At 45.6% G+C, this 24,567-nt stretch overlaps 1 protein-coding gene across 1 annotated transcript in view; it reads right to left on the reverse strand.

The window, feature by feature from the left end:
- Window positions 1-24,567, reverse strand: part of nrxn2b (neurexin 2b) — a 569,330-nt gene that overhangs the window by 82,134 nt on the left and 462,629 nt on the right. The window contains exon 16 of the mRNA XM_079295191.1: window positions 22,806-22,987. Coding sequence (XP_079151317.1) covers window positions 22,806-22,987 — 182 coding nt within the window. The remainder of the gene's footprint in view (window positions 1-22,805; window positions 22,988-24,567) is intronic.

Raw genomic sequence — 24,567 nt, forward strand, 5'->3', positions numbered from 1 at the left:
ACGCATTAAAATAGACTGTGCTGCAAATTCAGCCTCGTTAATCTATCATTATTCAAAATATATAGAACATTTTAAATTCCTTATTGAGAACGAATGCAACACGGATTCACATCCTCCCACCGATGAATGGAGAATACATATAAAAAGAACTTAGAAGCAAATACCAAATTGCCAAATATTTGCCAGATTTGCTTTCAATACAAACTGGTGTCTGGATGTTGAAGTGATCCGCCCCCCTGACGCATGCCAACAAGGTTCTTCAACCCCAATTACTGCACTGGTAAATATAACCATCCTACAGCCGGCGCTGGAGAAGCCGGAGCCAGATGCTTCCATTTTGGCCGGGAGTGAGGACGGGACAAAAGCATGGCAGACGGCGCCAAGCAGCATGATGAGGAAATCAGAGCCAGGAAGAGGGTGGAGGGGTATTGGTGGGGGGGGGGAAATAAGTCCACATTGAAACAGTTGAGCAGATGATGCAGCCTCAGTGATAGAGCACACAATGACTAGAATGGGCAGATTTGGAGCACACGGATAACGATTGGACAGCAGTTGAATAGAGCAGAATAGAATAGCACTCCACCAGCTGGGTTAAAAATACATTTACAACAAAGCAACATGTGATGTCATATCACGCCATGAGGCCTACTTTCTACAGAAGCAGAGATTTTAATGTCAGTTATTTTGCATTGTGTGTTTCTATATTTCTCCTTCTGTGTGTGTGTGTGTGTGTGAGACCAACGCTGCAGGGCTCTGTCATCAGGCCCAAGTGTTGACACTCTTATGCGCTTTTGTGTTAATGGCTTCTTAGTGATGGCGCACACACACACGCGCACACACACACACACACACACGCACACACACACAAATATGCAAGCACAACTCTGTCCCTGTGAGGTGCGGATGCTGCACCAGAGAAGATCTGCAAACACCAAGTACCAGTACACCAAGAACCAACACCAATCAGTTCATGCGCTAACACTGGAGCTAACACTGGAGCTAACACTGGAGCTAACACCGGAGCTAACACCGGAGCTAACACCGGAGCTAACACTGGCGGTTTGCAGAGATGCCGGCTTTTTTGGTGGTTGCACATTTGACACGACGCAAAACACATGCATCGTGTCCTGCAGTTTCTCTTAATTTTGTGTGCAAATTAAATCTTTCTTATGACACTTTTGTCAAAACACTCGATAGCCTACATCGCTCCACGAGGCAATCAAACTCCCTGTTAGAGCCAAATATGGCATTATAAATACCACTGTATTTCTTTCTTTGTACATTGGGTGGCGCTGTATTTCTGTCCTGGGCTCGGGTATATAGGTACGGAAATTGCTGTGTTCGTCAGGTGTTTGACTCCGGAAGGGCAAACGGTTTTGACCGCAATACGCTACGCATTTACTGCGGTGTGGGAAAGATTGGCTTTTGTGTGCATTGTTTCCACAACGAAAATAAATGAGCTACAGATCATACAGCAAAGGTCTCTGTGATCTGTCGAATGCACCACACCTCACAGGTAGTTTAGCCTGCCGCGAGCGCGTCAACCAGGCGACTCCGGAGGGAGCAGCACCTCAGGAGCTTACAGCCACAGGACTGGGCTTCTTTAACACTCCCACTATGCCCTTACTACTGGTGTCACGTATCCATTGAGCCAAACACAGAGTACTTTATCTCTTTGCCAGACGCTTTGCATCTTTTAAGAATGGCTGCCAGCAACATAAAAAAAAGGTAAATTATGTCAAAACGCTGCACTGGATTGTAAAGCTGCCATTTCCAGAGTACTTCATTCCAGAAGGGAATCATTGCGTGGTTGTAGAAAAAAATCACGGCAGTGTAGATGCACACAGACAGTTATACGTCAGACGGTGATTGCTTAATCCATTGAGTGAACGTTTGGGAAACTCAAGGAGATGTCCATAAGCAGCATTTCCCGGCAGGCTGGCGGTGGGGATTTGCACTGTAAGCGTTCTTGGAAGCAATAAAAGGAATCATCTGGCGGCCTCAAATGCACGGCACGCTCACAAGCCAAGATCCAAATTCAAACGCAGCTCCTTTCTTACTCCTTCACATCTTTTCCTGCAACACGCGCAGAGGTGTCACACACAAGCAAAAATGGAAGGAGTCCGCACATGCATACGCAAATGAGGATGGCCGTCCACATGGGCGCCCCGACAGCTCTTATTAAAGCATGGGTTACATCTGAGGTGGCGGCGGTTGAAGTCGCAGCCCTGGGCTCATTTATTTAGGAGGAGGAATAATGAATTCTTTGTGGCATCTCATCTTCCCATCGCGATTAATCTGGCTTCCTTGCAGGTATCTGCACGGCGAGCTGTGCTGCACGGGGCCCCTCGACCGGCGCCTCGCACATTCAGATGCTTTTTACTGACGGCAGATTTACAGCCTCTCACCCCAAGGATGCTAATTGTGCAGGAGTTTTACAGTCTCCCCCTAGTCTCTCCAAGCTGTTCAAAAGCATAACATGCATGTCATCCATCACACAGTGTCTCAGCTGAGAGCACAGCTCGTCATTTTACAGAGCATCCTTTCATCAAGACTCCACTTTGGCTTTTACTTCCTCTTATTGTTTTTGCGTGTTTCAACGTAGCGCCATCATAGCAGCACACACAAACACACGCTCTTTATACCAATTTGTGCCACAGGCAGACGAAGGAGTAATTTAGCCTCCCTTGAAAGTGGCTAAAAAGAAAGGCAGGGATTAACCACAGGCCAATTACAGAGTTTGCTAAACCCCCGTCGAACTGGAACCAAGGGCCCAGGGCCCAGGCTTTTTTGAACATGCATTAAGTCGACCATCTTCAGAGGGAGGTGGACAAAACAGCAAGAGAAGGAGTACATGAGGAGGCTGGACAGAATGAAGACATAAAGGACGTAGGTAAGTCAATTTAGATGGAAGGCCGAAGGGTTCAAAGTGTTGTTTTGTGTTATTTGAAGTTTAAATTAAATAGTTTTTTTCCCTGTTACAGAGTAAAGATCTACGCTGTAAATTAAACAACCTGTGCTCTCTTTTAAGAAAAAACAAGGACCCGAGGAGTTGAATACATATTTTACATTTTATGGTTCAATGATGCTGCTGAACTTCTTTGCAGAAAGCCAATGACATCACTTCATCTTGAACTGTATTTTGCATGGAGCAGTGAGGCCACAAGTCCAACACAGCTACACACAATAGATTCTGACCGCACCCCCCTGCTTGCTTCCCATCCCCTCCACATGTATTAGGCATGTTTCCATCAACTGGTTCGCAGCGGATAAACTCGGCTACAGCGCAGTTTGGTCAGAAGTTGGCGCTACAGGCTACACATGACTGCAGTCTGCCAGGAACAATCTGCCAGAAACAAAACAAATCCTCTTGGCTATCTAACACATCTACCAGAGAATTTGTTGAAATCTGGCAAGTTTTAATAATGTCAGCTAGTATTGGCCAAGTTTGCCGCTGTCCAGAGACGGCGACAAGAACTCGTCATGGGAATAGCATTGAAGGTGTCCGCAGCAGAAACAGCTGATCAGTCATGTGGGTCAAACTTTTGCGACGGCAGAATTTATTCGGCAAAAGGTGTTTCCATAATCCATCTAGCTCATCAACTCTTTTTTGACCAAAACAGCTCAAACTACCGAAAACCCCCCATTTAGTGAAATCACATTTTACTCTTTTCATGCAGCTTTTCAGAGCGTAAAATCATGTGGAAGGAAACAGGCTGTTGACAGATGAACAGCCCACGGCGAACCTCATTCTGCAGACTAGATCGCTAATTAGCTTAGCTTAGGCAATTAGTCCTTTAAAATGGTGAATGGTCACTAACACTGTTAAAACAACTGATAACAGTAGGTCCTTATCTTGTAACCTACAAGAGAAAACTCACATACGGATCAAAACTGATTGGGAGCAAAAAAAAACAACAACTGGAGAGATAAAGATCCAAACGAGTAGAGACAGAGTATCGGAGTAAGTGACTCGGGGCAGGTTGCATCCATCGTGACTTTGATGAGGAGGGAAAGGTTACGTGACTCCCTGGCCTCAGCTGACACGAAGCCAGGCGGCGTGACGGCGAGGACGGGGCCTCGCTGGGGGACACTCCGGGTCACGATGTGTTACGCGGCCGAGCGACATGAAGGTCAAACGATAGTCGCTCCGCAGGAGATGCTGATATGGGCTGTGCGGGGATCTCCATGTCTGTCTGCTCATGTCTAGAACGACGAGCGCCGCATCTCTAACCATGGCGGCGAGGAGACACTGGCATGTGCTGTTAATGTACTTGTAGAATAAAAGCAGCTGAAACGGGCGTCACGGCGGTGTCCATTTAATGGTTGGAGTGCACGGGGATGTTCCTTTGAGGGAAGTATTTCGATTTGGCAGCTGGTGCCTTTTAGCCAGGTATTCTCTGAGTGCTGCTGATTGTAAAACGGAAAAAAGATGCTTCGTTATTTGATGTACGTCACAGTTTGAGACATTTTTTTAAGTCGCAAACTTATAGCTACTAAGCCTATGCTGTTTGTATGTTTTGGTCTAAGAGGGTTGGGGCGGAGCTGGGGATGATAAAATGCAGGTATTGCAAAAAGACAGACCCATTGACGCTATCTCGCCATCAGTCTCAATCTGATATCCGACACTAGATACGTGTGAGCTCTTTGAAAGAAGTGTGTGTCCGTCACGATATGTCGCCAGGTATAACTGGCACATTAGGGCGACCTTACCTCTCTTTATCTCTCCAGACGGGCATTCAACTTTCTAATGTGGCTCCAGAGCGAGCATATGGCGGGGGGGATCTCATTTTATAAATTCTCGGCTAAATGAGCCGCCAGTCGCAACGGCTATGGTTCCATCTTAACTATTTCATCTTCATCATTCCTGGGGATAATTAAGAGTCCTGGGGTGGGGGTTGGGTGAGGTGCTCCCCTCGTCTCAGCTTCACAAGGAGGCATTTCCTGCATTCAATGACTCAGGCGATTCAGGCCGTGTTCATATAAATGTGTTGCCTCCGTCTGTACTCTCTATTGATACAGCTATGGAGACCATGGGATAGATTTGGCCCCTCTGTTCTGACTGTCATGCTCTCTACGTCTAGTATACTTCTTTCCTTCAGAGAGATAGGGGATATGAACACTGTAAACCAGGCGACTCACCAAAATAAGCTTGTGCAGCGCTTCTTTTGTAAATCAGGAGGTCCACAGGGAGGGCGCTGCTCCGGCAGGTCAGGGTGAGAGGAAAAAGTCACAGAACACATCAGACACTCACAGTGCCTGGAGCCCATTGGACAACGCCCAGGTGCTAGCTGCTCCAACGGATCAAAACTAAACACAAGCAGCAGGGGGAGGTGCACGGATACAGCTGTTTACACCCTGTTTCTAATTACAACCACGGAAAGCAAGCGGGCTAAGAAACCGTGACGTGTTCCGTCTGTCTGTCCATCTCCTCCGCTCCGTTTCAGTGCTCTGGACAGCACCGCACCTTCACCCGCTCTGATTTAGCCATGCTCATTTCACAGCACAGACGCCCATTTTTTTTTTCCACAAATAAGAACCAGAACACAGGCAGTCAAAAGACGAGAGGTCCCTCATCCTGTTCCGCCAGGATCCGGCACAAACGAACAAACAACAAACAATTAGCTGCCTTATTGTATGTTGCCCACATACATTAAATCCACATTTTTCACGAGTTTGTGTTCCTCACATTGATGAAATGGTCTTTTTTTCATTAAAAAGCATGATTGATGGAATACAACATGTAATCGGAAACTTTCAAAGCAATCTCCTCCAAAAGCTCCAATTGCACTTTACAGCCCTAATCATCCAGCAGACTACTGGAACTACCTTCCCCTCCGTCTGTTCCACACAGCCGAGCACGGGCATAACGTGATGGCCGTCACTGCCATTCACAGATGCACACTTTACCATTTAGCTCGCATGAATGCACTTGAACTATCTAGATTAATATTTCCGACTTCATGAAACATAATATCTTGGCTAGCATGCAACCAGCTGCAGTGAATAATGAAATGTCTGGCTTTTTCTGTAGGTATACATTCATTCTGTTTGGCATCACTTTGAGCATGCGATGGTGGTACAGCGAAATTGGATTGATAGTATGAGAAATATTGTAAAAACATATTTGACCCTTTTAAGATCCTGCATTAGTTTGCTTTCACTTACCTCATGCAATCCGATATCTCTTAATGTTGCGATATTTTATATGAGTTGAGCATAAGATGAATGAGCCCTTCTAAGTGGATATTTAGATGTTCCCCCTATGTGGAAGTAGACTGACTTCAGGACCTGTCACATCTTACATCAACAAAAATACGGTAAGTAATCCTGACAGCGATATCTGCTGATGACTGAAGTGACTTGCTCTTTAGCCGTCTACTCAAGCTGTCCTGTAATCTGATGCTCATATTGTTAGCGTCCAGTAAACTGAAGAAATCCAGCAAGGGGCCATCAACTTTCACTGAAAGTATTCATCTGTGGATGTCTCTCTACTTGCTCTCTGAGCCCATGACAACCTCCGTTAATCTCTTTACAGCCGAATATCACAAACACTCTGAGGAATGCGGCGGTATTCCGCTATTGGCATCAGGCCTTACAGGAATAATCCACATCATGCCAAACAGGCTATTTGCCACATGTTTCAGTCGACATTATATCCAGCAGCTAACTTGCAGCTCTTTCTGACATCCCCCCCCCCCCCCCCCCCCCCTAAGACTGCCTCGGCTATGTTGTACCAGGGCCCTCCAGATTTACACATTAAACACTGGTCGTGCCGTACCAGCTGTCTGGCTGACTCTCTCAATCATCAGGCCAGATGTGCAGCTAATTGTCATGGCCAGCGTGGCATTCAGACAACCCGCTGTGACAGCCTCCAGCATGGAGAGATTTACGAAGCATGTGTCCGTGTTGTGTGCATGTTTGTGTGTGTGCGTAGTGTTCTTTCATTCCCGCTTCCCCCCTCTAAACCTTCCGACCCCTGGGATGCCTCTGCGATGCACCTCTGGTGTAGATGAGATGAGACAGGCGGGGCCGAGGCCCGCGAGCATTGAGCCTTTGGCTCACCCAGACAGAGTGCAGCGGGATCCCTCACACACTGCTGCAAACCCGGCAGGGGGGCACAAGAGCTGAGAGGCACCACCCCTGGTTATCTGACCAACAGAAGCATCACTGATCTGGGCCTTGTTAAAACAGCAGGTGGGGGGCTCAGAATAGCTCCTCTTCTCCATTTAACATTCATCACAGTCTCAGTGCTCGGATCCCTCCTCCCTGGTGTGTGTGTTGCAGTGTGTGTGTGTGTGTGTGTGTGTGTGTTTGTGATTGAGAGAGAGGCCTTATGGCCTGGAAGTGTGTGGTGTTTGCGCATCTTATTTTCTCTGCTGATAACACATCTGCTGCTTTTGGAAACAGACCACTGTGCGCCATTACATCTGTTGATTAGCTCGCCGATTGCTTTTGATGGAGTGGAGCGAGAGAAAGCCATGACTGATGCTCAATACATCCGCCTTATGACTGCCAGTGTAAACAGCTCTGGGACGCCGATGTAAGCGATTGCTGTTCATCCATCAGGGAAATGGTCTCTTTGGCCTCCACTATTGCCTTTTTCTAATTATTGGGGCTGCCAGCTTTGATAGCTATGCCCAATCTGTCACATATGTATGGATTGCACCCCGCTCGACTGAGCGGAGATTGCATGGCGATGTAAACCGGTGAGCGGGTGGAGTAAAGCAGACGGGGGAGAAGCTTCATTTATCAACACAGATGACGGTGGTCTGCCACTTTGTCCATTCATCATGCATCAGTAGCAGTAATGTGGACCGCACAAATCCAACTTTGCTTTTTAATGTTACGCCCTACATACTGAGTGATTATCGGTGGTTATCACGTGATACCTAGGCTTTGGGTAACGGCCGACATGACACCAGTGTTTCATTTGTGTAATGTATGCCTCACTGTGTGGACGTGAAAATCATTCTTTTATGTGTACGGCAACATCAGGCGTGCCTTAAACATTGCTTTCCAAACAAAATGTGACGAATAAATACACAGATATGAATGTATTGAATTGTTATTTTTGAAAATAATGCTATCAGATACCAGGTTGGCCTATTGTCACGGATATTCGATCAGTCAGCATGATAGATGTGTTTCCATTGTCATCCTCTACAATAGTGGCAGAGCATTCTTGTCATACCTCTCTCTCTCGTTATGCTAACCTGAACACCTGTCACAGAAATCAGTCCGTATACGGAGCTCTGTCACACATGTACATAACTTGGTATGAGTAAAGTACTTAAGTTATGTAACAAAAGTACAGTAAAATGAGGTGACTTTTAGTTTCACACAGGACAAGAACAGCGGTCTCGTGGGTGAAAGTCCAGTGATTGTTCGACCAATCCATCGCACCTGACCTACCTTTGGCAAACGTTATCTTCAGCCATCTATACTATGTCACCTGACTTCTTCCTTTGCTTGAATCATAATTACTACGGCCACTAGAGGTCAACATTGTCTACTTCGTATCGGTGATCAATCATGTGAATAGATGATAACGTCCTTCTGAACTAGTAGGTGTAGCAGGCTCCTTCTAAGTCATATCTGTGAGGCTGATGACGGCCATTCAATCGGCGACAACATTCGAAGCGGGTGACGCGGTCACCATGGAAGGTGCTTAGGCTCCGCAGAGTAGCCGCGAGAAGCTAATTCTCTTCTGTGTATTAATCAAACAGGCGTGTGGGTTCAGCTAACTGCTCTGGGAAGACTTCCAGCTTGCAGGCCTTTTTTTACTCGCTTGGCCCAGCTCTTTGCAGAGGGGATGAACAGCTTGACTGCTACTGCCCCACTCTCAGTCGAGTGTCCAAAATGCACAGTCAGTGTTATTTGTCTCGTGAGCGGCTTCTCGCGCAACCCTAATGAGCCTCCGAGTATCCTCTTCAACTTTACGGATGTGCTGGAAAATGTCCGATTCTCTGCCACTGTGGATGCATTCGCTAACCTGCCCACGTCCCTAAACGTCTCACACCGTAGCTTATGCTGAAACAATGTCAGCACATTTTCGTTTTTCCGGGCACTATATGAAAACACAGAGTCCTACCCTCATTATAGTCAAACCGGCAACTTCTCTCTTCCTTACTTGCACCAACTTTCCCTCAGACTTTTGCTACATCAGCTACGGATAAAAGGGTACTTATTCAGCATATCATACTGAAGCCCGGTACAAGCACTGACTCAGCGAAGAGGGAGTTAAAGGGAAAAACTGAGATTCATTAAAAGAGTTAAGAGAGACAAAGCGTCAGCAAATTGGGGAACAAACAAGAATAACCATAACCTGCTAGCTGAAGCTATCAATTGTTTTTGTCAAATACATGTATTTTTAAAAGGAGCTGAAAACACATTTCAGGATGTCTTAGTGAGTCAGCTCCTGGTTGCCTGATGAAGTATACACTTGTTTACTTGCAGGGGAATACCGTTGCTCTTTCACCAGAAAACTAGAAGGTTTCTTTCATCCAGCAGAGTAGCTATGAATGCACTCAAGAGTTCCTCCATGAAGGATAGAAAGAGTGAAACTTGCCAGACTAGGCACGCGTGCTAACGAACTAAATGACTCAAGGCTGTTGCTAATCGTTGCATCCGATTGTTCCGAACCCAACCGGATGAATCTAAGAAATGCCGGTACATCCAATTCCCAGCAGCAGCACCCAATCAATGAATGATGAACTTCCTTCTCCTCCTAAATTGTGCAGGAATAATACGACGGCACCAATCCTTCAATCACTTATGAGCGGTTTCTCCCTTGTGGCTTTTACTTCCCCCTTCGATATCAGGGAGGGATGGTGTGAGACGGTGTTGCTCAGAGAGAATCAATGCCTGGCTTGATTGTTGACTTCTCTGAATATTCCCGGTCTGACACAGTTTGTTGTTTTGTTTGGGATTTTCTTTCTTTCTTTCTTTCACATTGCATAAACGTGTCACAAAAGAAATGATCCGCTCCCTCCCCAGGTCTCAATTCACAGCTCACACAGTGAATGCAAGCTTAAGGAGACAAAAGCCTTTTTTTGGTTCTGCTTGCTGAAGCCGTTTGCAGTTCTGGCTGCTCGTGTGTTTCCCTCCGACTGACCCCGTCCCGGGAGAAAGAGTGAGACGCCGAACAGCAACCAAAATGAATCCGAGTGAGTGAGCGAGTGAGATACCATTTTTGACGACTTCTTTCGCACCCTTCCTCTTCCATCTCCGATCAAATTCAGAGCCAAATCTGACACTAATGGAGACATCAAAGAGGACTCGGTGGATGCATATGTATACCGGCAGGCACACAGACTGTTGTTGAAAAGGGGGCAGAGGGAGATCGAGTAAGAGAAGAAAGCCTGAAGCTGCTGCAAAAAATGTGTATATTTATGTTGTCACAATGACTGATATTTGAATGATGTAGTGCTTCAACATTGAACGATTTCTGAGAGCATAAACGTGGTTTGCATTCTTCAAAAGCCAAAGAGGAGGGATCAAAATGGGGGAATCCTTATGCGCAAAGGACATATATCCATTTATATTTACAACATAATGCACTCTGTCCTCTTTCTCTCTTTTCTATCTTCTCTCCGTCCACACCTCTCCACCGCCTTCACTCCAAATCCGACCAGAAACGGTCTTTACAGCAGATTTACCAAAGCAATACAGGAGCCGCGGCGAGCCAATCCTATTTGGACCTTATCGGCGGGTGATAGCACATGAAAGATTCAGCAGTGAACATCCACAGGATGGTCTCTGTGTCAGGTTGGCACAGACCCTGGGGGCCCAACATGCATCGGTTATCGGCGGTCTCACAACAGGATTTCATCTTTCGGGTACTGAGAACAGGACCGTACACTTCTGTGGCTGCTCAGTGAGCTAAGACCTCAGTCTCTCATATCAGGGAATGCATTACTGTGGAAGGTACTCCTTGACCGATAAAGAAGAAAAAATTGAAAAAGGGACGTGGCTAAAAGTCAGAGATAAGACATTTTTTCGTTACTCGAAAAGGAATATTCCATTGCAATGCCTTTTTTCTTGGCCATTATTACCACGAGCAGAAATGACATTGGAATCACCAAATTAATTGTTGAGACAACTAAATCCAAAAAGTAGGTCCAATAAGGTATCATGAGCGGTCAGACGATCCCACAGAAATTGTTGAATGAACCAGCTTATGTTCTCGCTAGATTGTTGGCACCAGAGTATGGAAGACATGTTCATTTGTATTTCGCCTGATCCCATGTTAATGCAGCATAAAACCGATAACTCCCACATGGCATGAATGTAACATCCCTACTGACATTGTGGTTGTGTCTCCGTCACTTTTGTCTGACTGTCTGATTGCTTCATCTTTCTCTGCTGTTTTGATGTCATCCGTGTTCCCGGATCACAGCAGCTACAGTAATCAGTAAGTTATTTTGACAGTTACAAATGATGGCAACAACCTTTAAAAAATGACATCAATTGCAATAAACTAGAATTGTGTCATTTGTTCAGTTATTTTCAATCTCCTTCGGCCCCTCCACTGCCATCCCGCTCATCATCGCTCTTCAGCCGCCTTTTTTCTCCTCCGAGCAACCAGAATTCATTGAGCCCAGCTGCTCGACTTACGGCGCATGTAACAGCATTTGTTGTACACTGATTTTAACGGCGGAGAAATCTGGAGATGTAACAAAGTCTGTACTGAAAGTAAATGGACTGAATGGAAAAGCATCATGGCGCCGTCACCGTGTTCCTGGCCCCGCTGATTGCCTCTTTTTCTTCCCCAAAGCGACGTTGTGTGGAATTGAACTCGCCACTGAACATCCGCTTTGACGTTTATTAAGAGCTCTTTTATTCCTCAAAAGTTAGACGCTTTAAAAAAAAGTGTTCTTATCTTTGTTCAACACCGGTTGCTTTTTTTAAGATCTTCCCTCTCAGCTTTGACCGCATTTACGCTCACGGCTCCACTCCATTCATTCCGAATGGCGTACATTTCCAGAACAACAAAGGCACTGAATAATGAGGTGTGTTCTTTTTTTTTTCCTGGTCTGCCAACAGCAGAATTGTTGATGGACTCGCAAAGTTAAGAGTGGTGACTGAGAGGCGGATGCATTCGTCATTGCTACCTTGAGTACATCACCGAGAGCTGGGGAACACGGTCATGTGAGCGCTCTGCATGGATGAGCAGATGTAAACATTTCTTTTTCCCCCTATCGGCCTCAGAGACAGTCTCTTGTAGTCCATCTTTCTCTCTCTGAAAAAAGCAACAGAGCTAGTTTCTCTTTCTACTTATCGTTCTTTCCCGCTCCACTTCCAGTCTCTCCTTTGTGCTCGAGGTAGAAACATACTCCCCAAGGTAGTCAACAAGTACGCTGAGGTAAGAGCGATGTTACGCCTAGACCTTCTGGGTAGTGTTTGTTGCCACAGTCTGTTCCTGTTGTGTTGTCTATCACTCACCTTGTCTCTCGTTTCAGACACCCCCCCTCCCTCGTGTGCCGTCCTCCTGGGTGATTACAAGCCCCGCCCTCATTGCTTCCACCTGGGCCTCGTTCCCCTGTGTATTTAGTCTGTCTTTCCTCCTTGTCCTGTGCCAGTTTGTCTCGGAGATGTTTGAGGAGCGTATCAGCGATATTTCCCTGTGTGCCTCTCCTGTGTACCGAACCCTGATCAAAGTAAAGAACTTGTACGTGGAACCTATCTACCTCGCCTTGAGTCTGCTTTTGAGTCCTGCTCCCTGTGGGCCCCAGACCCCCCTAACAAGCGAGGCCTTTAATCTGACCGTCATTTTAAAACAGATGTTGGAAAAAGTTCAAAGCAGGATTCTGGGGTGGACGCTGAAAAGTCTGTGTTGATTTTCCTCATAGCGGCACTCAGTGTTTGGGTGATAACATACAGATACTTTTTGTTTTCTCTCCAGAGAAGTGGGCCAAAGGGGATGTAGGATGCTCATTTGGTGATCTATTGATAAATTAAAGGGGCGCATGGACTCACAGTGCTTTTACAACCAATAGACCTACGCTATATTAAAACAGAACAGAAAATCAATAGACAAACTTTCACAGAATGATAAACTGGTGATGAATCAAAAGGAGGAGAACACATACGGGGTCAGCCAAAGTCCAAAAAGTATCAGATAAAATGCTAACAGGAAGCTTTTAAAGACACTCCAATTATACCACACAGCCAGAAGCTGAGGGAAAGTGATGAATGGGAAAATTGGGGGTTTGCATACAAGCACTGTCAGAAATCGCCGTTTGTTTGTAAATGACGTGTCCGCCCTGAAATCCACGCATGTGTCAGCGTTACGAGTTAATTATGGGGGAGAACACTTTTAATGAGACCATTCAGAATAGTGCAGACACCTGCGCGTTCAAACAGAAAACAACTATTACTCACCGTGAATCGATAACAGCGCCAGCAACAGTAGGTGTGGATGAATCAGAATGCAAATGAAAGTGTGATGTCTAATGAGTAATGCCGGATGAATTTGGAGTTGCGTTCAATACACGAGTTGTCCTGTCGGTGCTCACTGCAGCGGGCGAGGGGGGTGGAGTGCATCCAGAGGCAGCTAAAGGCTGGGTGTGCAGCGGTGACATTTGGGGAGGACTTCACAGTGTTCCCGTCCTCGAGGCTCCTCACTGAACACAAAGTAGACTGCCTCTTTGTTTCCTCTCTATATGCGTACATGCTCTTCACGTCTCTCTGCCCTTCCCTCCCTCGCTCATTCTTTCTGCCAATTCCGTTCAACTATTCTCTCCTGATTCTGAATACTGGGACCGTTGAGGACAAGCAATGTATGCACTCGCTTTTTCTTAAGGTTTCAATCTGATTCGCGCAGTTTTATTGTGAACACAGGTTCATTGAGTTAAATCCTGATCTCCAAGATTAAAAAAACCCACACAAGGGACGCGAAGCGCCGCACATCGAATCTTAAATAAGACGTTGTGAGCGGTGAAGACGGCGCCGTCGTAGTGATGCATCACAATGCTGATGACATGATTTGTGGGGAAAGCTTATGAAAATGAAACGCACGCCTCGTATTAGATCGTTTGGCATTCATCACGATGTGCTGTTGTACAGGAGGGTGGAAGAGTGGAGGGAAGGAGACGGGAGGCGATGATGAGGAAGAATAGGATCAGGGTAGTCCAGGTGATTGTTAAAGCCGGGACTGGGACCATACAGACAGGCCTGCTCTCTGGACCCTAATGCCTTATTGATCCGGGAAGCCCATCCACCACTCTGCTCTCACAGGATACATAGACAATGTGAGCTGCCAGTACAGTGACCAATAGGGAGTAAAGTGGCCACCTTTTCAACAACATTCATGAGTTCATTTCAAAGCCAAAGCAAAGACAACTAATTTGCAAAAGCTTTTCAACTGCTCTACATTTAGTGCATTTTACTCATGGGTAAATCACCACTGCAATAAATAGGCTAATAATTTTTGCAGGTGCTAAACCCGCAAAAATATGACAAAAGACTAATTCTCAAAGCAAAGGGTGAAAAGCACCCAAAACTGAGCTGCCGAGCAAATAGCATCTCGGTGCTCCTTAGCAATTAGCTTGTATCTAAATTCGGTAACATGCATATATTTGGCATTAAATCAGCCACTTTCGATGCAAATTCCAAATCACAAAGATCAGTGATCATAGCCACATACAGTTACAGAGAAATGATTAGTCTCCAGAGAGTTGGTGGTCACTGAAGTGCATTTATAAGGGGGGGGGGGGGGGTCACGCCCAGACTTCCCAGTGATCATGGCATATTAAATCCCAGATATGTGTCTCTCTGTGAGACAAAAAAAGGCATATTGCACTCAGCTGCAAAACATTTTGGGCGTTTTTCCTGAGACGGGGCAGATAACGGTTGCAAATATTCATGGTGCCATGGTAGCAGGATTTTCAGACAGTAAGTAACTTATTATAGAAGTACCCTTTCAATTCTTCAGCAACTGACAAAATAAATGACCCATTAATAGACCATTTGGATTTTGATCTGACAAATGAACAAAGCCACACAGTGAAGTGAAGCGTGTGGGGAGTTACCTCTCGGATTCAAGAATCTGCAATCTAAAAATCAAGACAGCTGACCCAACAGGTACCAGCAGAGGCCCTGCTTTAGAACGGTCATCCAGAGACTGACGTGTTCCGAGTCAGGCCTCAGGAGGCAATTAAACCGCCCTCTACAAGCATCGCCGGTCAAATAGAAGGATTTCGGTTATGAATGGTTCGACACGAAAGAAGGCCACCAATCCGCACGAAGGAGGCGGGATTTATAGGCAGGTCTAGCTCCTGATCCCCTCGCCCATCCAAAGCTAGCCACCCATGATGAAACCTCCAGCTGCCAGGACAATTAATTAGCGATGCAAAAGGGAAGGATTAATCGATACGCTGTCAGGCTCCCGCCGGCTGAGGAGAGAGGCCCTGCCAAACCCACCAGGGCCCGATCTCATTACCGACGGTGGCCCACACTCCCCTTTTGCGAGGCAGCTGCATTCATCAAAGCCATGCCTCCCTTTCTCCCTCAATTGTTCGCCACACTCCGTCCCTCTGTCCCTCCCTACATGTTTTGCTTCGACCCCTCTGAGAAGACGAAAGAGGGGAGGTGGGAGAAGTGACACCCATTTAAGAAAAGGAGTGTGTGTGTGTGTGTGGAGAGAGGAGTTATAAATAAGGAAATAACTAAATCTAAATGGGTGGGGCTGCCCTTGTAAACTGTCTACATGTATTAAAGTGTACTAGGGGTAATCATACATGTCTTGGTAGCAAATGTGAAGGTGTCCTTGCAAATGTGTCTGTGAGCAGCTCTGGCAGCTCGCAAGAACATGAGCGCAGCGCATGACCCTGTGTGCGACTGACAGCTAGTTAGGAGTAAAGGCGTACCGTGTGTGTGTGTGTGTGTGTGTTACCGGGGGCAGGGTGTAGAGGATAAAAGCCTCTGCCTCTCTCTGATAGTTTTATCCGCATCACCATCTGCCTTTATCTGACGCCAGGATCTCTGGCTTCCCCAATGCACTCTCCATCCGCCCTGCTCTTCCGTCCCTCATCTTCTTCGTCGCATCTCAGATCGCAGTTTTCAACCCATAATTAATTAAACAAGTTCTCTGGCTCGAACCCCTTGACAGATAACCTGTGGCCGTCAGAAAAAGCGTGGTATATTACGGCAAAAAAAAAGAGGATCCTCTCATTAGCCAGGCGCTGAGAGGAAAATAAATCCCAGTGAGGCTAATGAAGTCAGATGCTGCGCTTCACATCTCGACTGCGGGGATCTGACTGGAAAACGCCTGTGTGCAGAACGTCTCGCTCTCGATTTCCCTCACAATCAGCATTTGTCACATCCAGGGAGAAGGGGTAAGGGTGGGGTCAAGAGGATAATATAGCCATGTCCCTTTTGCTAACCCGCCACTCCCTCGGCTCAAACTAGAGACTTGTGGTGAGGGATGGCTCACTAGCGTGTAATCAGAGGCGGTCCTTATTTAATGCTATGAGCCGGGACCGGCCAGCCAGTGATGGAGCTGCTCTGGGAGGCCCGCTGCGCACGGTGCACCGGCCCCTAACTGCAGATGAGACGCTTCCCACAGAGCAGTTAGTGCGACAACTTGCCAGCTGTAAATGTAATGACTGTCAAATGTGAGCGGTGCCTGTAAGAACAGTAATAAATACAAACAGACATCTGGAAAGGAATGCATTACAAAATAAGGGAGTGCGAGTCCTAGTCTGAAAGGCTAAGCTGCTACGCCGCTATTCAGCCATCTGTCGGGCCATTTCGAAACTTTACGAGTAGCTCATGAAGGGAATGGCTCTGATATTTGCTCCTTTCTTCATTAACGACTCATCTCTCTGAGCATAAAATTTGCTGCTCTGCTTTGTGCCTTTATAGCTACGTATCTGCATAGTCCGTACATTTGAACAGCGGGGAATCGCTCAGATTTTAAGAACCAGCACGCTAATTTATATTCATACCTGATGAGTCTTAAAGCTGAAGAGTTGTTGTGACGTTTTGTGAGGGCCCTCTTGACAATTAATGTCCTCCATATTGTTGCACGAGGGAAGCTAAATCCCAGATGATCTACCGAGCTTAGTTTACCTCAGTGCCTTTGTTTATGACAGTGGGTTGTGGGGGGGGGGGGGGGGGGGGGCATGAAGCTGGAGTAAGACGAGATGTTCTAGCCAGACTGAAATGAAAGGCAACACTCTTGGCATGCACAGTTTTTTCAAATTGCAAAATGTTTGGGGTTGTCCATTTCTTTCCTGTACTCAAACTATCAAGTCAGCACAAAACTAAATGTGCTTTTGTTTGCACTGATACATGACAGCGGGGAAGCTGAACGCCATACCACTGCAGCTTTCACACTCAGTGTGGCTAAGGCAGGAGCACTGTGTATTCTTACGACAACACTTGAACTGACTGGTGTATCGACTAAAAGCTCACCTGCTGCTAACGTAGATCTATAGGGGGACATTTTCAGCTGCTGACAACCAGCGGCATATGATCAGCAAGTTTGAATTCTTATACCTTTGGTGGAGCAAGTGATTTCAACTAGGCTGACCTAACAACCGCACATATGTGAATAAAAAGAAGGAAGTCATCATTTGAAATCAGCATGTGCTATGATTGAATTTCTTATTTATGATAATAGCTTGGTGATGCATCAGAAAAGAAAAAGTGCTTTGGGCTTTTTTTTATATAAATGATGGCCTGTTTATTTTGGCCTCCAAGGTCTTGCAAGGACATCAGCTTTTTCCAGCAGCCACAGATGGGAGATTTAGCTATCAGCCCACTTCTACATCTGTCTGTACCCTTCATTCCCCGAGTCCCACACCCCAGGCCCGATGGTGGAAATGTCATCAAGATTGGCAAAAATGATGTCCTACCCTCCCAAATGACCATTTATTTTTTACTTCTGGTGATCTGACATCCTGTCAAAGGCATTGAGGGGACTGGGGGACATCCTGCTGACTAACTGGGAGTAAAAACTGAAATTCTCACTGATAATAATACGAGTAATACAAGTTGTATATGTTCCTATGTCATTCATAATGTGAGTGGTAAAACCAAAAGGGTATCTTCAATGTTCTCGGGAATGAATATCCTAACTACGTCCCCGAACTTTCAAACAACTGGACGTTTGACCAAAGTATATTGGAAAACCGTTTCAAGTCGTTTCTCCTTCACTGGTTGTACTTACACCGAAGAAAAGTAATACACTGTCATTTGTACATAACCAACGCAATAGTGAGCCAGTTGCCGTAGATAGCGACTAAGTCTACATAGGGAGGAGGTCTGGATGGATGGGTGGGTCAAACAAATGCCGTAAAGCAGAAATCGTTGACTTGACCTTACTTTTGTTACGTAACTTACGTATTTAACGCCACATATGCAAGTTATCTAACAAAATCACTGCTCCAACCAAACCGTAATCCTTTCCTGAACCTAACCAAGGAGTTTTGTTGCCTAAACAGGTTTTGCACCACAGGGGTTTTGCGCAGACGCAATGATCGCTCATGTTGCTGTACATTCGTAGGAGAAGACACGAAGAATGAATACTTTTCGTAAGATGTTATACGAACCATTGTATTAGGATACTCTTTACAGCATCAACTGGTAAGAAGTTAGGTCTTGGACAAAGTGTACGTGGTTAGGAAAGATCAAGAAGACCAACCTTTCATAGAAAACCAGAGACCAACCTTTCATAGAGATGGGGATTACCATCTCTGCAACTTCATGTACTCTGTTGATTACACCTTAACAAGTTCAATTTGCCGATGAAGGCCTAGGTATGGTTGAAAGACCTGGGAATTGCTAAATAAGAGGACTTAGGACAGTCTTTCTCAGGAAAAAAAGAGTGCCACAAAGTAAATGCAATAACATCACTTTGTTAGGAATAAAAACAGGTTGGATTAGCAGCAATATACCGTAATGGCCGGACAGTCTAGTAGCAGAGTGAGGCAAAAAGAGCACAACCGTGACTGCCAGTTGCAGATTCAAACCCCAAACTAGTTGTAACCCCCAGTGCATGCATTACATTGAGGGGTTACAACTTGAGCGCCCTACATTTTTATCTGTGCAGAATGAAAAGATAACTGGACTTTGTTGAGTATTCTTGAAATGTCTCACCATTCATTCAAGAGACTTAATTAGCTCTACCGACTCTTGGGGAGGTCTAAGGTATTTAACTTCTCTGGGTGATTAAACACAGAGGAACTCCCCCACCAGTCAGTAGAACTGATGAAGTCCGCTGGATGAACAGCAAAACTTCATTAAGACCAGACAGCAAACCCAGCTGTTTTTTAGTGAACTACTGCGTCATGTTCCCCGACGTGGATGACAGAGAATCTTTACAGACATATGGGTAATGCTGCACTGCAACAGCAGTATGCGCGGCCATGTTTGGTCTGCTCGGCGATGACTCATTCCCATGGCATTTTCCAGATAATGAATCGCAGAGCTTTTTCATCTACAACCCTCAAAATGTCAACTAGAAAGTTTGCAGCACTTTCAGACACACCCACAGTAAATAATTAGCGAAGTGCAAAGAAACAAGGCCTTGTGAGGATACGCTGTGTCCTTAAAGCAGCATTAAAGCAGCCACAGTCAGCACACTCAGTATTAAGCATCCCATAACCTCATCTCCTGCCCCGGGGCCTGATGACAGCATGTCAAGAAGATGTAGTGAGTGATTTCTGTCAGGTAAATGGACAGAAATAGGGGGGGACATGAAAGAGGTGGAGGGCATGTAAGGGCAGAAGGGTAAGATACGGGTGGTTCGTGAGAGATAAGGAATCATGCTCCATCACATCCTGGTGCCGTGTTATTATCAGCCGTGCCAGTATTTCTCGTTAGACAGACAGACACCACATCCATCATGCTGTGTTATACCCTGCCATGACAGTTAACGGTGGTGATTAGTCTTTGGGCCACCGACTTGGCTAAGAAAGGCCATTAACTTTAACATTAACAGCAATCAACTGCGTCATTGGTGGATGTCTGTTCTCAAACTGCAGAGGGCCAGGAAATTGAAACAAAACACAAACCAGCACAAAACAAGCGAACCTAGAATGCCAAAGCTAATGAATAAGGCCCCAGGTGTTGGACCTAAGGGCCACCATCACTGCTTTAAACGTGAAGCTATTTTCTACTTTGATTGGGTCTGTGAGGGCCCCCAACAGGTGGGACGACATAGGGCCGTAGCTCCTTCTCAGGTCTAATTTGCCTGTACTTCTCCCCTCAAAGAGAGACGGGCATAATTAACGGGACCCAAACACCCACCACGGGCTGAACAGAGTCATTTAGGCGAGCGACTCGTGAGCAGCGGCGGCAAATGAAATGTAATTGCAAAGGGAGCAGAGGAGCAGGGCGGGTGTGTCGGAGGCACTGATGTGTGTGCGAGAGGCAGAGAAAGAGAATGAGCGAGACAGACGTGGGGGAATGAGGGAGCAAATGAAAGACAGAAGTTAGATGGAGAATATGCAGCCGAGAGAAGAGCAAGCTCAATAATGACTGTTGATGGATGGTGAGGGACGGGCAGAGATAAACAGTGAGGAGCCACTCATTCAGGTTAGAATAAAGAACTAATGCACCAACTCATCTAATACTCTGTCAAACGTTTTAAAGAATCAGTTCACCCAAAAGTCATGTGGATAGTTTCGGTTTCTTTTCCCTAATATTTGAAATATCTGCCCCCACCCAATACAATGGAGGCAAATGGGATTTTGTTGTGGTGCTCACAAAGCATTGAAATGACATTTAAAACTCAACAAAAATACAGAATCACAGAAACAGCCTCTCGTTATTCAGCCACAGAACACACTGTCAACAGTTTTAACGGGGACTATTTAATTCGGTTGAAAGTAGATCCAGTCACAGAGAGGTCTGTGGATTATTTTCAGGAATTAGGACAGGGTTTCTGGAACCATACGTTGTAAGTATTTAAAATCCCATTCACTTACATAGTTATGTCATTATTTGAATGGCTGTTGAAAACCTGGGCAAACTGCATGGGGACTTAACACCAGAGGTGAATGATGCCACATTTTAGCTTTCCTTATTCTATCATACACTATTTATATGGACTGTTGGTTGAGTCATATGTGACTCTCTCCAAACAACCCAGTATTAAAAAACAACAGAAATAGTGCTACAAATCACAGGAAATGACCCTTTAGAGTTGCTGCAGTTGAACTCTGCTACATCCCCACCTCAACCCCAAGCATCATTTGTTGTGTCCGCTGAATTAACAACTGGAATCTTTCATCCCTCCTGTTATCATTATTCATAATCACTGATGTTGAGAGCATTCAAATTGGCCTTGACCTACTACTTGGTCCATCCACCTAGATCCCCCCCCCCCACTATTTCATCTATACCTCTTACATCATCCCGTCCTCTGTTCCTCTCAGCTTACTGATCACTGGATGAGAAGTGACCCGGGGTCAACAATGTTCCTGTTGCTTCCAGGCATGGCCAGCCCAAGCAAATTGGGGTCACCGCGATGTTGGAGTGGTGTGAACACTAACACACACACACACACACACACACACACACACACACACACACACACACACACACACACACACACACACACACACACACACACACACACACACACACACACACACACACACACACACACACACACACACACACACACACGCCCAGATAGCTGAGAGTAGATAAGTGTGGATAACACTGATTGTTACCCATCAGTGCGTTCCTTAACAGAGTGTAAAGGGATTGCAGGACATTGCAGCATTTTCGCCACCAGCTGGTACAGTAAAACAGTGGAGATGTGAATCTGACGGCACACAATGTTTAACTGTGTGATGCGGACACGGCGATGAGTGGATCAGAGTCACCAGGTGAGGTCTTGGTTGGTAATTAACTGAGCTTTGAATGTATTATTAGGAAGAATAAGCGCAGGGTCAACGAGACAATTAGAGCCAGTGTTAATGCATTTTTAAATGCCTGCTGTCACTTCATTGATGTTTAAAGTTATCATTAGTGGGGGTCTTAAATGACCTTTAAGCCTAACACATGAAAGCAATAAAAGCAGAGATGAGGCCAATAACTAGTCTGACAGAAGATAAAAAGAAGTGATGTGGGTGATTAGTGCTTTCTGGACTCTGCGCACACACATTCCTCTCGGTGACCCCTGGAACTTACACACACACCAAAGAAAGAAATGCCATTTGTGAGGACAATCAAATCCAAGAGAAGATTTAACGTCACCCTTTCATGGATTAAAGGAGGAGGAAATTGTAAGTCATTACAAATGCATAATTTGAGAGCATATTAGTATTTTAGGGTCTTGAAGGGTCATAAATATTAATGGGTATATAAAATGCTTCTATCTTTTACCGGCCCAAAACACCAACATTTCAGCAGTTTGTGTTTGAATATCCAAGTACAGTGTCATATTGTGTACAAAAACCAAACAAAGTGCTTTTCACGGTACTCATTCTGCACCAATGACCCCAAGCTCCTGTCCTCTTCTTTCTCCTTCAGCCTCCCTCTTACTATTCGTGGCCTCTGGTTTACTCCCCGTCCTTTGGTGCTGTCCAATTTTCTGACATCCTTCCTTTCTGCTTCTCCAACCTCCATTCATCATTTCACTCATTCTCTCTCTTGTCCTCCAGTGACGATGTCTAAATCGCCCCAAGTCCTTGGCATCATACTACGCCCCACTTTTTACACCTGTCCTGTCCCCCTTTCACTGTCTGGGTTTCCCCGAGTGATTCATCTGACTGAATGTAGCTTAGGGTACATTCACTTTTCATTCCAACCCCCCCATCGATATCCCTAAGGCGGTATCTTACTATGTGCAGCTCCAGGTAATCTCCCAGTCCCTTGGCACTCTCCACCCTGACCAGAACAGCCTCCTTCAGCTGCGTGCTGAAGCCCACTGCCAGCCGGTCTGCCCGTGTGCTCGGCCGGTCATTGGGTGGCCAGGTGTATGTGATGAGGGCTCCGCCTCTCCCGAAGATGTATGTTGTCCCAGCTGCAAAAAACGCACACAGAGGATGGAGAAAGGGTGTTATCATTGTGTTAAAACAGAAAGATGTACACGGTGTATTCTCAAACGCAAGTCAAGAACATGCTGAGAAGAAAAGCCTTCTGCAAAGGAGACGAAGGCTGAACAGCAAAGGTGACATTTTGCCATTTTTCACATAAATATATGTATTTTAACAGTGGACTTTCACCCAGTAGACCTGGTCACTTACGTACTTCACGAATGGCAAGTAATGTCAGTCACATAAGCGTATTTATTCCAACCCACATCTTTTCTTTTACCAACCCAGCCAAGCAGATTAACCGAAAGCTGTTTTGTTTCAACTCGTAGCGTTTCAATTTCACAACATGTAAGTTGCAGTTTGGCCAGTCTGAAGCATTAGGATGGAAGTGATAACCACTGATAACACACATTCAATTAGCTGATAACATTCAAAATGCTTTATCAAAATGATTTGCGGGCAATTATTTTATACCTGAAGCTTCCCCTTCTTCGATTGAGAATTGTATAGTTGAGTGTTGTGAACATGAAGTTATATCATCGGTGAAAAGCTTATTAATTAATTAATTTACAATTCAGTGAAAAGTTTGGAAAAAACTTCGGTGGCCTGAATATTCCATTTTAAATACATGTGAAAGACAGTAACTCTTTCTGGGCATTGAAATGAGTTATTGACGGTGCACATCATGTGTAGCTTTAGCACTAGTAACTAGCAGCAGGCCTGGCTGTCACGCCCCGTCATCCGAGCCACAGCAGTTTCGCTCGCCCTCAGTTGTGTTGCATTCAAACTCGGGCAAACTGACAAAACTTTGTGTTGGCTATGCTGTCAGTGTAACCAGCAGCCCTCGACATCAACAAAGGAAATTCCTCAGATCTGCCTGTCAAAGGAACTTTGCCTCAACAGTAGTTTTGAGGTCCAGCCTAAAAGATCCACACGCGATTTTGTGTTTGAAACACACGAGTTAGGATTTGGCTCGGCTCCACTAAGCCCGGTGGTGACGGCCGTTGGGTGGTGACGGGCGTTGCCATTGATTAGCATAGCGTAATGAAGCCACAGTGAACTGCTCTCAACCCTGTGGGCTGTCAAGTCTTCCCTGCAGCATAAATGCATGTAAACACAGGCTGTATGAGTAGATACCAATGCATGTATTTGTAGCTTTATGAAGCTACACATTTGAAATGTACACACAGTTGCATATAAAGACAGGGTGCTGTCACACCTTAGCGGTTTGCTTTGGCAAAAACAAACTCAGATCTGTTTACCTGCTACGGTTCATTTGGGCTGGTTTGAGAGCTGCCAATAAAACCCTGGTGCAGACCAAACAACCGAACCGAGATTGCCTCACAAAATGGTTCCGTGCACCTCCAAGCGAAAGAAACGGCCACAGGATTTTATAAAAGCAGAAATGTGATTTTAGCAGGATTTCAGAAGCTTAACTGCTGAAAAATCCATCTGCCTGTCCTGAAATCTGTTCAGGAAGCAAACTTATAATTATTCGATATAAGGCCATGTGTGCACATCAACACAAAGGCTATGCAAGTCAGCACAGCTATTTCCCCAAATTATC

Source organism: Melanostigma gelatinosum (assembly GCF_949748355.1).
Source record: "Melanostigma gelatinosum genome assembly, chromosome: 23".
Classification (NCBI taxonomy): Eukaryota; Metazoa; Chordata; class Actinopteri; order Perciformes; family Zoarcidae; genus Melanostigma; species Melanostigma gelatinosum.